The following is a 15,373-nucleotide window of genomic DNA, read 5'->3' on the forward strand; positions in this document are numbered from 1 at the left end:
GCAGCCCCCTCCGCGGAGCCGCCGCCCGAGCCCCTTCAGCTGCTCCGGGTCCCGCCGGGTCCCCCGTGCGCGCTGCAGCCCTTAGGGAGCTCGGCGCACTCTCCTGGGCGCGCAGTTGCTGTTACTGTCCCCGGGAGCCCGAGGGCATCCTCGCCCTCCTGGGTCCTGCTCCAACTCCCCGCGAGCCCCTTTCCCCCGGGAAGGTCGGTGCAGCTCCTGCTCCTCCGGGACGGGGCTCTCCTGTCCTGGGGACACTCGCCCCGGCCTCAGCCCGGCTCCTCGCGGGGCCCCTCCCCCTTGGAGGCCTTTGTTCCTTTATTTCTTTTTCCCCGTCTTCCTACCTTGATAGATGCGCGAACTCTTCTCACTGTAGCATTCCAGCTGGTCTCTCTTTAAATCTCAGGCCGAATTCATAGATTTTCAGGATAATTTGAAGGTTTTCTAGGTAGTTTGGTGGAGACAGGTGATTTGGGGACCCTACTCTTCCGCCATCTTGCTCCCTCCCAGAAATGCATTTTAGTTGAGAAAAATAAGTCAGACTGGCAAAGGTACATTAACAAAAACACAGCTAGCTTTACTATTAGGATATTATTGTAACATTTGTTAGAGTTAATTACGATCATTTTTATATATAGAAACACATCCAAAAGAAGGTTTTTAACCTACCTCCACGAGATGCCAGGACATTGCCATCATAGGAAAAAGCCACACAAGAAGTGTCTGTGCCTGGGTCATGGGCCTGTTTATAGTGAAATTTAGGATGAACCTGTTTGCAAAGATAAGCAAAGAGTTAATATCTCATCTGAAATCAAATGAGAACATTTTTGTGGCCAGAGTATTTTACTTTATCATCCAGAAAATTATATACATAAAATATTAATTTTACTTGACTACAGTATTCTTTATTCTGGAAAATCATTCAAAAGGTTTCTTGGGACGCCTGGGTAGCTGAGTGGTTGAACGTCTGCCTTCAGCTCAGGGCATGATCCTGGGATCCAGGATCGAGTACCACGTTGGGCTCCTTGCAGGAGGCCTGCTTCTCTCTCTGCCTGTGTCTCTGCCTCTCTCTCCCATTCTCTCTCTCTCTCTCATAAATAAAATCTTAAAAAAAAAAAGGTTTCTAAAAACATCCATTTGCTTTAATAAAAGAGAAATTAAGTCCTATTTTTCAGATTGCCTTAGCAAACTCTGAGCAACACAAGATTAATACAGTATTTAGTTCTTATAGCATAAGGTTATTGGGACCAATTCCTACCGTTATCTGAAAGAATAAATATAAATAAAATTATAAATGAACAGATTATTTATAAAATAAAAAATATCATTGTAGGGGGGGCCTAGCTGGCTCAGTCAGTAAAGCATGTTACTGTTGATCTCACTCAGCATTGTGAGTTTAAGCCCCACATTGGGCATGGTGCCTACTTTAAAAAGTATATATATCATTGTATTCCTAGTATATGCCAAACACTAGGCATGTGGTTGTAAGTCTTGAACTCTCTTTAATGTGCCTGTAGGATAATGTTGTCATGGGGGGGAGGAGAGCTAACCCTGACACAATGCTAATCCTACCCTATGCACTCTATCCTTTACTACCTTGCCTACTTAATTCAATCACTTTACAAGTTAGGTTCTACTATTATGATGTGCATCTTACAGGTTAGGAAACTGAACCACAAAGACTTAAGTACCTGATTTAAGGTCACACAGCTAGCAAGTGGTAGAGCTATTAAGTGTTTGAACCAAAAGCCTGCTCTTAAACACTACACTATACTCCTTCTCTAGTAATGTATGTTAATAGTCTTTTTACTTCTAATGTTGCTTCTGCACAGTTAATGAGTTATAAAAGTAACTCTTACTACACTAATCTTGTCATTCAGTTATGATACAGTAACCAGCACAGGCAAAATACTAGGGAGTCAATTATCCTAGCTCCAGCAGGCTGGATAATTCAAGTGAAGAGACAGGAGCACTGCCAGTGATAACAGCATATAGGTCTTTCCCGAGAGCTACAGGTGTAAGAATACAAGTGACCCCATCTCCTTTGGTCCCATATCAACCCTAACAAGAATGAGTCACAAAACAGAGCTCATGTATGTCAGCCTCCCTCTAACATCCCTGACACCCTTTGAACTTCCACCTAAAAGCTTTCAGTAATGAGGAGCACGTCATTACCTCACAAAAGCAGACAGGGTTTTTTCTGGTTTTGTTTTTAATAATTTGTGTATATTAAGTTAAATTTGTTCTCTCTCTTCGTCTGTATATTTTTTCTTCCTCTGTATTAAACATGGCTACTGCACTTCCACCTTTCATGGATACAAATAACTTATTGATTTAACTTTTAATTGGGCATCAACTGTATGACCGATACAAGGTTAAACAAGGAAACACAAATGTACTAAATTAAACCTGGCTTTTCTCCTCAGAGAGTTGACAGTCTGGGTTAAGTATAAGAAGTGACAAGTGGTACAATGGGGACGTGAAGAGCAGTGAGCACTGAAGAGAGGTGCCTAATCCAAACCTGGGAAAGAGGGTCAGGGTGGGGGAAGGACAAAAAAGAAATTCTGAGACCCAGCTGATGAAAGTATGAGTTAGCAGATGAAGGAGCAGGAGGCAGAGACAAGAACGAGTATTCCAGTCACAGGGTACTTTGTTGTAGTAGGCAGAATTTTGACCCCTATGACGTCCACCCCCATAAATATGTCATTCTACATGGCAAAAGAGCCTCTGTAGGTATAACCAAAGTAACTAACTAGTTAATCTTAAAAGAGAGATTATCCTGGATTATCCAGGTGGGGCTGAAGCAGTCACATGAGAACTTGAAAGCAGAACTTCTTCCTGAGGACAGAAAAGGAAGCCACAGAAACACGAGAGACAGTTAAGTCAGAGAGACTGGAAGAATAAAGTGTTTGACATGCCACTGTTAACTCTAAAGATGTGTCAAGGAAATAGGGACCTGAATGCTGCCAATAACCAGTGCATCTGAAAGAGGACCCTGAGCCCCAGATGAGAGACACAGCCCTAGCCAACAGTTCAATTTTAGCTTGATGAGACCCTAAGAAGAGAATCCCACCACACCATGCCAGACATCTTATCTACAGAAATTGTGAAATAATAAACTGGGTGTTTTTTAAGGTACTATATTAGTGGTAATTTGTTACAAAACCAATAGAAAGCTTAACATGTGCATAAAAGTAAAAGAACTGGTTGCAAAGAACTAAAAGAAGCTAATCATGACTTGAGGGAAAGAAGAAGTGGGGGATAATAGTATGAGCAGAGAGCCTCGATCACCAGAGGCCTTATAGGCCATATTAAGGGCTTACATTTTATCCTGAAGACAAAAGGGAGCTGCTTAATAGAGATTACTCGGAGAACATGACTTGGCTTACTTATTTTAAAAAGATCATCCTGGACACGTGAAGAATGGATTGGGAATATTTTGTTCCTCAGAAAAACAAAACTCTGCTACTGAACTCAACAGGGAAAATTTGCCACTTGGTCATATTTCATCAAGTCATCAACTACTAAACTCTAAATAAAACTTCTGAAAGATAGTGTAGTGGTAGCAGTTTACCAAAAAGTCTGTCCTTACATTTGGCCTCCCAGTGAAATTAACTCGGTTTTTTGTTTGTTTTAAATGTATTTATTTTTAATCCTCATAAAGGTATAAACACATCTAAATAGAAGGAAAACCCATCATTTCAGGAGTGGTAAGGCAATGCAATATAGTAAGACTGGGCCAGGAACCAGGAGACGGGAAAGCTAGACTTAGCTGAATAAAAACCAGCAGTGTGTCTGGGGGCAAATTAGTCTTTCCGGATCACAAGTCTATCCGCTGTAAAATAAATGGCTTGCACCAGCTGATTTCTAGGGTCACTGACAGCTCTGCGATTCTTAAGGAAAAGACAAAAACTGGTATATATAATATTTTATAATTCCACTAACTGATCAATATGTACTTTTTATTATTAATAGGACAAAACAGGGGGATCCCCTGGGTGGCTCAGTGGTTTGGCGCCTGCCTTCGGCCCAGGGCATGATCCTGGAGTCCCGGGATCGAGTCCCGTGTCGAGCTTCCTGCATGGAGTCTGCTTCTCCTCTATCTGTGTCTCTGCCTCTGTCTCTATCTGTGTCTCTCATGAATAAATAAATAAAATCTTAAAAAAAAATAGGACAAAACAGATTTTGAATGCTAATATTTGAACATATACATACACACATACACACAGATGTGTATACATACATATACCAGTAAATAGGATAAAGAACCTTAAAAGGTGTAGAATCCAAAGGAATCCTATCATATGAGCTTCAACATGAGCCTAGTGGCAAGCAGGTTGTTCCCTGTGATAGTCTAATTCTCATCCTTGCTGCTCAGAGAGGGCGTGAGATGAGGCTGCAAATCTGCTGTTCCCTAAATAGGTCTTGCTTCCTCTTTTTACTGCCCTGAGCGGGATTCTAGCATTTAAAGACATATAGCCATCTGGTACTCAAGCAAAGAAAAAGTGCTGTTTCAAAACTTAAGATTCTGCTGGATCTAACAGATGATAGTATAACTACAATATAAGGAACTGAATGGGAATAAGGGATTATGACTACAAGTGATTTTGCCTTTATAGTAAGAAAAGACTTTACCAAATATTCATCTGCCACAATTTTATGTCTCCATTTTTAGGTACTACTTTAAAAGGCCACTATATTGGAGGTTGGGTATTGTGAAACTTTTATAATTCATTGTTTATAATGCAGAATGTGTGAATATATGCCACAAAACAAACCCTACCTTGTCCTTCTGACTTCCCACAGTTCCTATTGTCATATTAATTTGCATCTCGGGGCAATGCTCCTTTAGACTAATAAATGGCTGCATATTAATAATTAAAATTATGAGAGAAAGATTGTACTCTAAATAATCTAAATCATTTCCTCTTTTAAAGGATCTAATAAAATGAAAAAGCAAAATGTCCTCACTTGAGATGGACAGCTCACAGATTTTATGTCAAAAGTGCTCTTCAATTATTAACTTCACTTTAACCAATAACAAAAGTTTATTCTACTGAAATAAAATAGATAGCCAGAGGTGATCATAAACTTGCTGAAAATATGAACACTTGGACAGTCATGAGGACAAAACACCCTCATACTTTGGAAACAGAGTCAACCTGACTAAAAACACTTCTGGCATAGTGTGGGAAATCTAAAACTGTGGCTTCTCCTTTAACTGATTTTATGACCATCGTAGGCAAAGAACATTGTTCTTCGGGGAAACTAAGATTATTAACTCCTTTATATTGGTTTCCTATTCTTAGGAGGACTTTTTATGTTATCATTTGGAGAGTATCAAATCTCACAGATTCATAGTGATGGAAAATGCTTGAGTTTTAAAGGCCTTCTCCTGAGATCATACCATACAAACTCCAATTGGTAAAACTGTCCCTATATCCTTTCTTAGCAGATGGTTAGAAGCCTCTGGCAGTACAGAACTCATGACTACAAGCAACATCAGTCCATTTCTAGGTGGCTCTAATCGGGAACGCTTTTCTTAAACTGGGTCCAAGACTAGTTCCTAGAATTCCAGTATCTACTTATGACTCCTGGTCCTGTCTTCTGTGGCTATACTAATTCTAGTTTTTCTTCTCTAATGCAGTCTGCCAAATTCTTAAAGAAAAAAATTATGTCTTCCACAAAGTCTTAAATATACCATTCTTGAAATCCTAAATGTAATTCAAACATTCTGTGGCGCTACCAATGGTCAGTGAGTTTACATCCAGGGGCTGCCTAGATCCCAATATCTTTACTTTTCTAGTGTGTGTCAGTCAATGCAAGAGGAATGACAGCCCTCAAAATGATCAAAACATGTTTTATAATTAACAGAGAAATGGAATAAACTATTTTAAATGAGAAAATTTAAATGAACTGCAGGGCTGAAAACAGAAAAAAATAATGAAAAGAATACCGATCCAGGAGCTAGAGAAAAAACAGCAAATAGATCCTACACCCAAGAGAAGAAGAGAGTTAATAAAGATTCAAGCAGAACTCAACAAAATCGAGACCAGAAGAACTGTGGAACAGATCAACAGAACCAGGAGTTGGTTCTTTGAAAGAATTAATAAGATAGATAAACCATTAGCCAGCCTTATTAAAAAGAAGAGAGAGAAGACTCAAATTAATAAAATCATGAATGAGAAAGGAGAGATCACTACCAACACCAAGGAAATACAAACAATTTTAAAAACATATTATGAACAGCTACATGCCAATAAATTAGGCAATCTAGAAGAAATGGACACATTCCTGGAAAGCCACAAACTACCAAAACTGGAACAGGAAGAAATAGAAAACCTGAACAGGCCAATAACCAGGGAGGAAATTGAAGCAGTCATCAAAAACCTCCCAAGACACAGAAGTCCAGGGCCAGATGGCTTCCCTGGGGAATTCTATCAAACGTTTAAAGAAGAAACCATACCTATTCTACTAAAGCTGTTTGGAAAGATAGAAAGAGATGGAGTACTTCCAAATTCATTCTATGAGGCCAGCCTCACCTTAATTCCAAAACCAGACAAAGACCCCACCAAAAAGGAGAATTATAGACCAATATCCCTGATGAACATGGATGCAAAAATTCTCAACAAGATGCTAGCCAATAGGATCCAACAGTACATTAAGAAAATTATTCACCATGACCAAGTAGGATTTATTCCCGGGACACAAGGCTGGTTCAACACTCGTAAAACAATCAATGTGATTCATCATATCAGCAAGAGAAAAACCAAGAACCATATGATCCTCTCAATAGATGCAGAGAAAGCATTTGACAAAATACAGCATCCTTCCTGATCAAAACTCTTCAGAGTATAGGGATAGAAGGAACATTCCTCAACATCTTAAAAGCCATCTACAAAAAGCCCGCAGCAAATATAACTCTCAATGGGGGAGCACTGGGAGCCTTTCCCCTAAGATCAGGAACAAGACAGGGATGTCCACTCTCACCACTGCTATTCAACATAGTACTAGAAGTCTTAGCCTCAGCAATCAGACTACAAAAAGACATTAAAGGCATTCAAATTGGCAAAACTACAAAAAGACATTAAAGGCATTCAAATTGGCAAAGAAGAAGTCAAACTCTCCCTCTTCGCCAATGACATGATACTCTACATAGAAAACCCAAAAGACTCCACCCCAAGATTGCTAGAACTCATACAGCAATTTGGCAGTGTGGCAGGATACAAAATCAATGCCCAGAAATCAGCGGCATTTCTATACACTAACAATGAGACTGAAGAAAGAGAAATTAAGGAGTCAATACCATTTACAATTGTACCCAAAAGCATAAGATACCTAGGAATAAACCTAACCAAAGAGGTAAAGGATCTATACCCTAAAAATTACAGAACACTTCTGAAAGAAATTGAGGAAGACACAAAGAGATGGAAAAATATTCCATGTTCATGGATTGGCAGAATTAATTGTGAAAATGTCAATGTTACCCAGGGCAATTTACACGTTTAATGCAATCCCTGTCAAAATACCATAGACTTTCTTCAGAGAGTTAGAACAAATTATTTTAAGATTTGTGTGGAATCAGAAAAGACCCCGAATAGCCAGGGGAATTTTAAAAAAGAAAACCACAGCTGGGGGCATCACAATGCCAGATTTCAGGTTGTACTACAAAGCTGTGGTCATCAAGACAGTGTGGTACTAAAGCTGTGGTCATCAAGACAGTGTGGTACTGGCACAAAAACAGACACATAGGGGATCCCTGGGTGGCGCAGCGGTTTGGCGCCTGCCTTTGGCCCAGGGCGCGATCCTGGAGACCCGGGATCGAATCCCATATCAGGCTCCCGGTGCATGGAGCCTGCTTCTCCCTCTGCCTGTGTCTCTGCCTCTCTCTCTCTGTGACTATCATAAGTAAATAAAAAAAACAAACAAACAAACAAAAAAAAACAGACACATAGATCAATGGAACAGAATAGAGACTCCAGAAGTGGACCCTCAACTTTATGGTCAACTAATATTCTATAAAGGAGGAAAGACTATCCACTGGAAGAAAGACCGTCTCTTCAATAAATGGTGCTGGGAAAATTGGACATCCACATGCAGAAGAATGAAACTAGACCACTCTCTTTCACCATACACAAAGATAAACTCAAAATGGATGAAAGATCTAAATGTGAGACAAGTTTCCATCAAAATCCTAGAGGAGAACACAGGCAACACCCTTTTTGAACTCGGCCACAGAAACTTCTTGCAAGATACATCCACGAAGGCAAAAGAAACAAAAGCAAAAATGAACTATTGGGACTTCATCAAGATAAGAAGCTTTTGCACAGCAAAGGATACAGTCAACAAAACTCAAAGACAACCTACAGAATGGGAGAAGATATTTGCAAATGACCTATCAGATAAAGGGCTAGTTTCCAAGATCTATAAAGAACTTCTTAAACTCAACAGCAAAGAAACAAACAATCCAATCATGAAATGGGCAAAAGACATGAACAGAAATCTCACAGAGGAAGACATAGACATGGCCAACAGGCATATGAGAAAATGCTCTGCATCACTTGCCATCAGGGAAATACAAATCAAAACCACAATGAGATACCACCTCACACCAGTGAGAATGGGGAAAATTAACAAGACAAGAAACCACAAATGTTGGAGAGGATGCGGAGAAAAGGAAACCCTCTTGCACTGTTGGTGGGAATGTGAAATGGTGCAGCCACTCTGGAAAACTGTGTGGAGGTTCCTCAAAGAGTTAAAAATAGATCTGCCCTACGACCCAGCAATTGCACTGCTGGGGATTTACCCCAAAGATACAGATGCAATGAAACGCAGGGACACCTGCAGCCCGATGTTTCTAGCAGCAATGTCCACAATAGCCAAACTGTGGAAGGAGCCTCGGTGTCCATCAAAAGATGAATGGATAAAGAAGATGTGGTTTATGTATACAATGGAATATTACTCAGCCATTAGAAATGACAAATACCCACCATTTGCTTCGACGTGGATGGAACTGGAGGGTATTATGCTGAGTGAAATAAGTCAATCGGAGAAGGACAAATATTGTATGGTCTCATTCATTTGGGGAATATAAATAATAGTGAAAGGGAACAGAGGGGAAGGGAGAAGAAATGGGTAAGAAATATCAAAAAAGGAGACAGAACATGGAAGACTCCTAACTCTGGGAAACAAACTAGGGGTGGTGGAAGGGGAGGAGGGTGGGGGGTGGGGGTGACTGGGTGGCGGGCACTGAGGGGGGCACTTGACGGGTTGACCACTGGGTATTATTCTGTATGTTCGCAAATTGAACACTAATAAAAAATAAATTTATTATTAAAAAAAAAAAAAAAAGAATACCAATCCTACAGCCAAGCTAACTTCACCTACATTTTCAATCTGATATATTATAGTTTGACCCCGGCCAAGCTGCTTAATCTGTTTCTTAGTTTGTTAATTTTTAAAATCATACACCCTACACATCTTCCCACTCCTCTCCTTCTCAACTCCCAAAGACACCGAGTTACATTTGACCTGTTAACCCCTGCCTTATGTCAATGCCACAAACTTATTAACTCTGTATTAGGTAGCTCTTTTCAGAAAGTTGCTGACATATAACTATGCTACCAAAACACAAACTCTAAGAGCAAGATGAAGCAAATGCTGGGCTCTCTAAAAAATGAGATGTACTAACATTTGTCCTCTCAAATCTGTTCCTAGGACCCTCTCAAAAGATATAAAATTTCTTTCTCATTGGGAATCTATTTTCAAGTTTAGTGATAACCAAGCATGTCTATATTTTCAGTCACATGTTAGAGTTACTTACTCTGCCAGGATTAAAAATATGCCAGGATTTTTTTTAAGTGGCAAGATTAAGAACAGAATAAATATCGGTCTAGACTGAACTAATTTGCTCCTGCTTCTCTAATTTTGGAGATCTGTAGTATGGAGAATGAGGAGAATGTACACAAAAGAATAGGAACTGTCATATTAACATGCTTTGCCTTTCCCTACTCCCACAAAGCCTTCATTTTACGGAGGAGAAATGGACAACACCTCTCTAACCGGCTCTGTGATATTTAGATTAATATACTGTATGAAAATATGGCATCATGATAAAAAGCATAGGCTATCCAGCCAGACTGACAAGTTCAAATCCAGGCTTCACCACTTACCATCTGTATGATCTTTGCAAACTAATCTCCCTATGCTTACATCGGCCATCTATTAAATGAGAATAATAATAGTATCCATGTCAGCTGTTGGGAGAATTTAACGACTTGATGCAAGCGATGCAAGTGTGGTACACTCCTTGGCAGTGTAACTTTGCTGTTCTTTTCATCAAGATGTGCCATTTACTTCTCAAAACCTGGGTTCTGGGTATGGACATGTGACTTGTTTGGGCTTACAGGACATGCAGCCAAGAAAATGTGCCTTTCACATCTCCAACAGTGAAAAGCTAACTGACTGCCACTCTTCTGCCTCTGTGACTCGGCCAGGCTTTCTAAGGGCTGTTCCCAGCCAATGACTGAGCACAAGGGATAAAGGACTCCTAAGTGATCTGAATGAAACTTTCCTGACATTGTGCTACAGTCTAAGTCTTTCTGCACAGCCCTCTTTTCTTCTTCTATTTACTATAACAATTTTATTGAGATATAATTCACATACCACGGGATATGCCTACTTAAAAATATGCAGCTCACTGATTTTAGTATTTTCAGAGTTGGGCAACCATCACCACAATCAATTTTAGTACATATCCATCTCCCTCAAAAAGAAACCCCATACACATTAGCAATTACTTCCCATTTCCCCCTAGCCCCTCAGCCTTAAGCAACCACTAATCTAGTTTATCGCTGTGTATTTGCCTACCTGAACATTTCATATAAATGAAATTACACAATATACTATCTTTTGGGACTGGCTTCTTTCACTTAGCATAATGTTTCTGAGGTTCATCCAGTGTAGATGTATATCAGCACTTCATTTCTTTTCATTGCCAAATAATATTCCATTGTATAAGTGTATCACATTCTATTTATCCATTCATCAGCAGACAGACATTTAATACTCTTTTCTTTCCTGTCTTTCACAAGAGGCATGACTTGCATCATGCTCTCTTTCCAGATTTCTCAGGCTCCCTTCTCATTTCCCCCTACAGGCCTTTCCACCAGTAAATTTCACATGTTTAATTCTGATTCTGGTGTCTGTTTTCAGAGGACCCAAACTAACACATGTGGTGCCAGGAGGGATCCCACAATTTGGGTGGTAAGATAAGAATGTGGGAGTGGCTGACTCACTGCCTGAGAGGTGGAGAGGACACTGTTCTAAGTGGACTGTGAGGTGCAGATATGCCCTAGCACTTGGTATTGGTTCAACTGCTACAAATTTTACTGGAGATGACCTGGGAAAACTTCCTGCTATTGGGGAATGTCCTTGTGGGTACAATGTTTTAGGTATTTAAACAATATGGGAGGAGCAATGCCTACAAAGATAGTAGTGTTGGCTGGCTACTGCTCAGTCCAACTGATACCCTGAGGGATAATGAGAAACTGAGGGCCATTAAAAGTTAAAGACTATGTGGGAGAGCCAGAGGGCCAACGTTAGTACTTTTTGAAGGGGCCCACATCTCCTGCAGTAGAACAGTCACAGCTGAGCAACAAACAAAAGTGGTCTGGTGGTTAGATTTATAGAGTTCCAGAGACATTTAAATGCTCAACCAAAGCAAGTCTGTTATTCTAAAGTTAGGGATCTCGCTGGGAAAACCTGAGACCCTGAAACATAAGGATAGGATATCTGGATGGATGTCCATAGAATGCTGGATCTGCAAACCCTGCCCTGGAACTCTCATAACAGAGAGGTGGCCAACTCTTGCCCCAGGAAGAGCTAGAACTTCCTTTGTGTTGGAAGATGCTACAACTGCCCCCCCCCGCCCCCCAAGAGGAGCTTCCCTACCTCCTCCTCTCCTGGCTGCTAGGCTAACAACTAGGGTTGAATCCCAGGATTGCTCAACTAGGGTAGGGTGGGGGGTGGTTGCAAAGAGGAAAGAGATTACACTCCAAAAGAATGCAAGAATTAGCTAGCAGCTACTGCAAGGAGTCATGAGTTTAAAGTGTGAGGATGTTTAATCAAGGGGGCTTTAATGTAAGACTAGATAAGAAGGATTCCTTCATTTAGGGGGGCAGATTTTTGGAAAAGGAACCCAAGAGATGGGGCAAATGAGCTGCTAGAATGCTATTAAAGGCCTGGAAAAGTGATGGCCAGTGTTGAATAAAAGAAAAACATCCTGACTGCCCTAGCAGAGGACAGAGAAAAGAACAAGAAGGTTTGGGGAAGTGGGCACGCTGGAATGGATACATTGTGTTAGTCTGAGAAACAGAGATTATTATTTTTCATGGGAGAGCCTAGAACTACCATTCACTGAGGCCATCAGCAAGCACAGGTGAGAGAGCCAGCACCACCAAGAAGTTCAGTGGCAGCTCTCCTCTGAAGCCCAGGGCTAATGGCACAGAGCCAGACCATTAAAATTAACATCTACAAGGATGATGAGGCCCAAAGTAATAATAGCCAGGTTGCAGTGCTTGATTACTAGAAGCTGAAAGGCTGCAATTACTATAATATATAAAGTATAATGACTAGCAAAGTCAGAGAGGCAGGCAAGAGGGCTCTATGTGGAGGGAGTCATGGAGGTTAACAGAATATAACATTCCTAGAGGCAGAAGAGATGGGCAGACAACAAAGGTAATGCTTAACCTCTACCATCAAAAAGAGAGATGAATGGAGGAAGAGGCGGCGGAAGGTGGTCACCTCAATAAAAAGTTATGATCCCTTGTTCCATTCCCATATCTAAGTCTATTTTCAGATCAGGAGCCTACTGACTACAGAGGTAGCCAGATTCCTAAGAAAAAGGATAGTGCTACTCAGTGGAGCAATATTCTCCTAGTCCTTCCGCAAAGGGGTTGCTGACTACAGACTAAATCAAGGAGTAGTCCCAATTGTAGCTGCTATGATGAATGACACACATCATAGCTAGAGCAGATTAATAAAGCCTTAAGGTGATTCTGGCAAAAGGACTTCCCACTGGCCTGGCCAAAGCTTTCTTAGAACTATATTGTTATCTGAGATTATTCCTAAGCAACCCTAATTCCCTCCTTCCTTCCCTCTTTCTTCCATAGGAGTTGGACCTGTATCACCATCTGGTACTCTCTAGCTTCCTCCTCTGGCTCCCCACTCACTTTTTCCCTTCTAGGAGTTCTGGCACTAGATCTCTTACATATCTAATGCTGCCTTAGCATCTGCTTCTTGGAGAAGCCTAACAAAGGACACTAACAAACAAGACACAAACAGAGAATTATAAAGAAACATACATTGGGACTTGCTCTCTTGCTGTTTCTGGAATCCAGGCATCTTGTGAAAAATCACTGGCTAGTTTCCTGGATGACCAGAGACATGCCCAGTCATCCCCATAGCACCAGCTGACATCTAGCCAACAACCAGACATGTGGATGAGGACATCCTAGACCATCCAGCTGTTAGTTAACTGTAGATGCAATAGAGAACACATGAGAAATCAGCCTAGCCACCATTTCAGAACAGAAGTATTGTCCAATTGACCCAAAGAATAGTGAGAAAAAGAAATGCCTATTGTTCAAGTTACTAAGTTTTAGAGCAGTTTGTTATACTAGCAAAAAGGAATATAACATATGAAGGATGTGAACAGTGCCTGACAGATAGCAAACATTAGAGTGTTTGGCATTATTATAAGTCAGATGATAGTATAGGAACATAACTTTTTTAAAAAGGTTGATTCTCTCTCCTCTCCCTCAACATTCTACCGAAAAATATCCATCATAAAGCAGTCCTAAAATCCAATAATTAAAATTTATTCAATTTTATCATGTGTTGTACTTTACATGATCAATATGCTCCTCTCTTGCCTTTCTGCATCTGCCTGTGAGAGCAAGAATTCTCTCTAGCAATGTTTCTTAATCCTTGCTATGGTTGCTTGGAATCACCACTGTCTCTAGGTAGATGTGACCCTGGTTCCAACCAGTTGCAGCCATTCCTGTATATATTTTTGGACACCAAACAAGATGATTCCAACAGATAATATTGCAGTGAGAGAAAAGAATGCTTAGAAATAACTCATTCTTGGAGGATGTGGGAGGAAGGATTGTATTTAAGTTGCTTTTCTTCATAGTATTAGGTAAGAGCTCTTTCCCCCACATTTCTGATCCTTTCTTTCAAGTAGGTCAGCCTCAGATTCTTTCTCTCTCAGACACATCTGAACTTCAAGAACACCAATAAGTCCTAGAACAGTATAATATGTTACACATCACATATCATGGTGCTTACAAGAGGAACAAACTTAATAAATACAGCATTTCATACTCGGAACTTTTGAGCATGTTTCAAGGAAATAATATATTTCATACTAAGTTGACAGTTTTCCAAGTTTCTAACTTTAAAAAAAAAAAAAAGATAATTATGCTCTAGCCAAGATGTTTTTCCCTTCCCTCATTCTTTCCTTTTCTCTCTCCCTCTATCCCTTTCTTCTTTTGTTTAAAAGAAATAATTTAAAGCCAAAGGACAATAATAATCTGATAAAGGTTTCTGAAAAGTCTCTTCATCATTCCCCATAAAAGTGTGAAAATGAAACTTTTAGAATCCACATTTACAGTGTGAACTACATTTACAGAGGATCTATTATATATAAAATGAGATACATAAATGAAGAGACCACATGGAATATTCTTGAAATGATCTGCAAGTTGGAAAAGGGGGACACACACATAAGACCTCTTATTCCTTCATCAAACATTTACTGCATCAACTACAAGGCAGGTTTGAAGGGCATCAAAATGACTAGGAATTGGTTTCTGCCTTAATGGGGAAGGTTACAAGTGAGAGAGAAAGAGAGAGAATGAGCAAGTGTGAACATTTATGATCGGAGCTGAAATCCTCAGCAGGGTTCTCCACTCTCAGTCCAGATTCACTGTTGCAACTACCGTGATTTCAAAAAACAAGTATGACTTAGCATTTATTTTCCAACTGTGTTTGCCAAAGGGATAGCTAGTCTTCATTCATAACTGGACAATGTTACATGTCTGTTGGGTCATCTCACTAGGTGACTGCAGTGTGTGACTACCTAGGGTTCTATCTGATGACCAGCTGGAAGCTGCAGCTGCACGAGAAAGCTCAGCCACTGAGATGTGAGTCACAGGCTGCATATGATGCCACTGCTTTGGAATCTTCTGGCTCCCCATGTGCTTGCAACTTGAAATTCAAGGTGTTTACTTTAGTCTATAAAACAAACCCCTTATAGCTAAGGCACAAGTTACCTTCACATTAATCTCCCTTGTTATAAACCCTGACTGAA

The 15,373-nt window shown here is 40.3% G+C and overlaps 1 protein-coding gene across 4 annotated transcripts in view; it reads right to left on the bottom strand.

Moving 5' to 3' along the window:
- WDR70 (WD repeat domain 70) overlaps positions 1–15,373 on the bottom strand; it is a 310,102-nt gene that overhangs the window by 58,040 nt on the left and 236,689 nt on the right. For all 4 annotated transcript variants that reach the window (XM_049109320.1, XM_049109319.1, XM_025436429.3 and 1 more), the window contains one exon: positions 667–766. In XM_049109320.1, the coding sequence (XP_048965277.1) occupies positions 667–766 (100 nt within the window). The remainder of the gene's footprint in view (positions 1–666; positions 767–15,373) is intronic.

The sequence above is a fragment of the Canis lupus genome, chromosome 4 (assembly GCF_003254725.2).
Source record: "Canis lupus dingo isolate Sandy chromosome 4, ASM325472v2, whole genome shotgun sequence".
NCBI classification, from domain to species: Eukaryota; Metazoa; Chordata; class Mammalia; order Carnivora; family Canidae; genus Canis; species Canis lupus.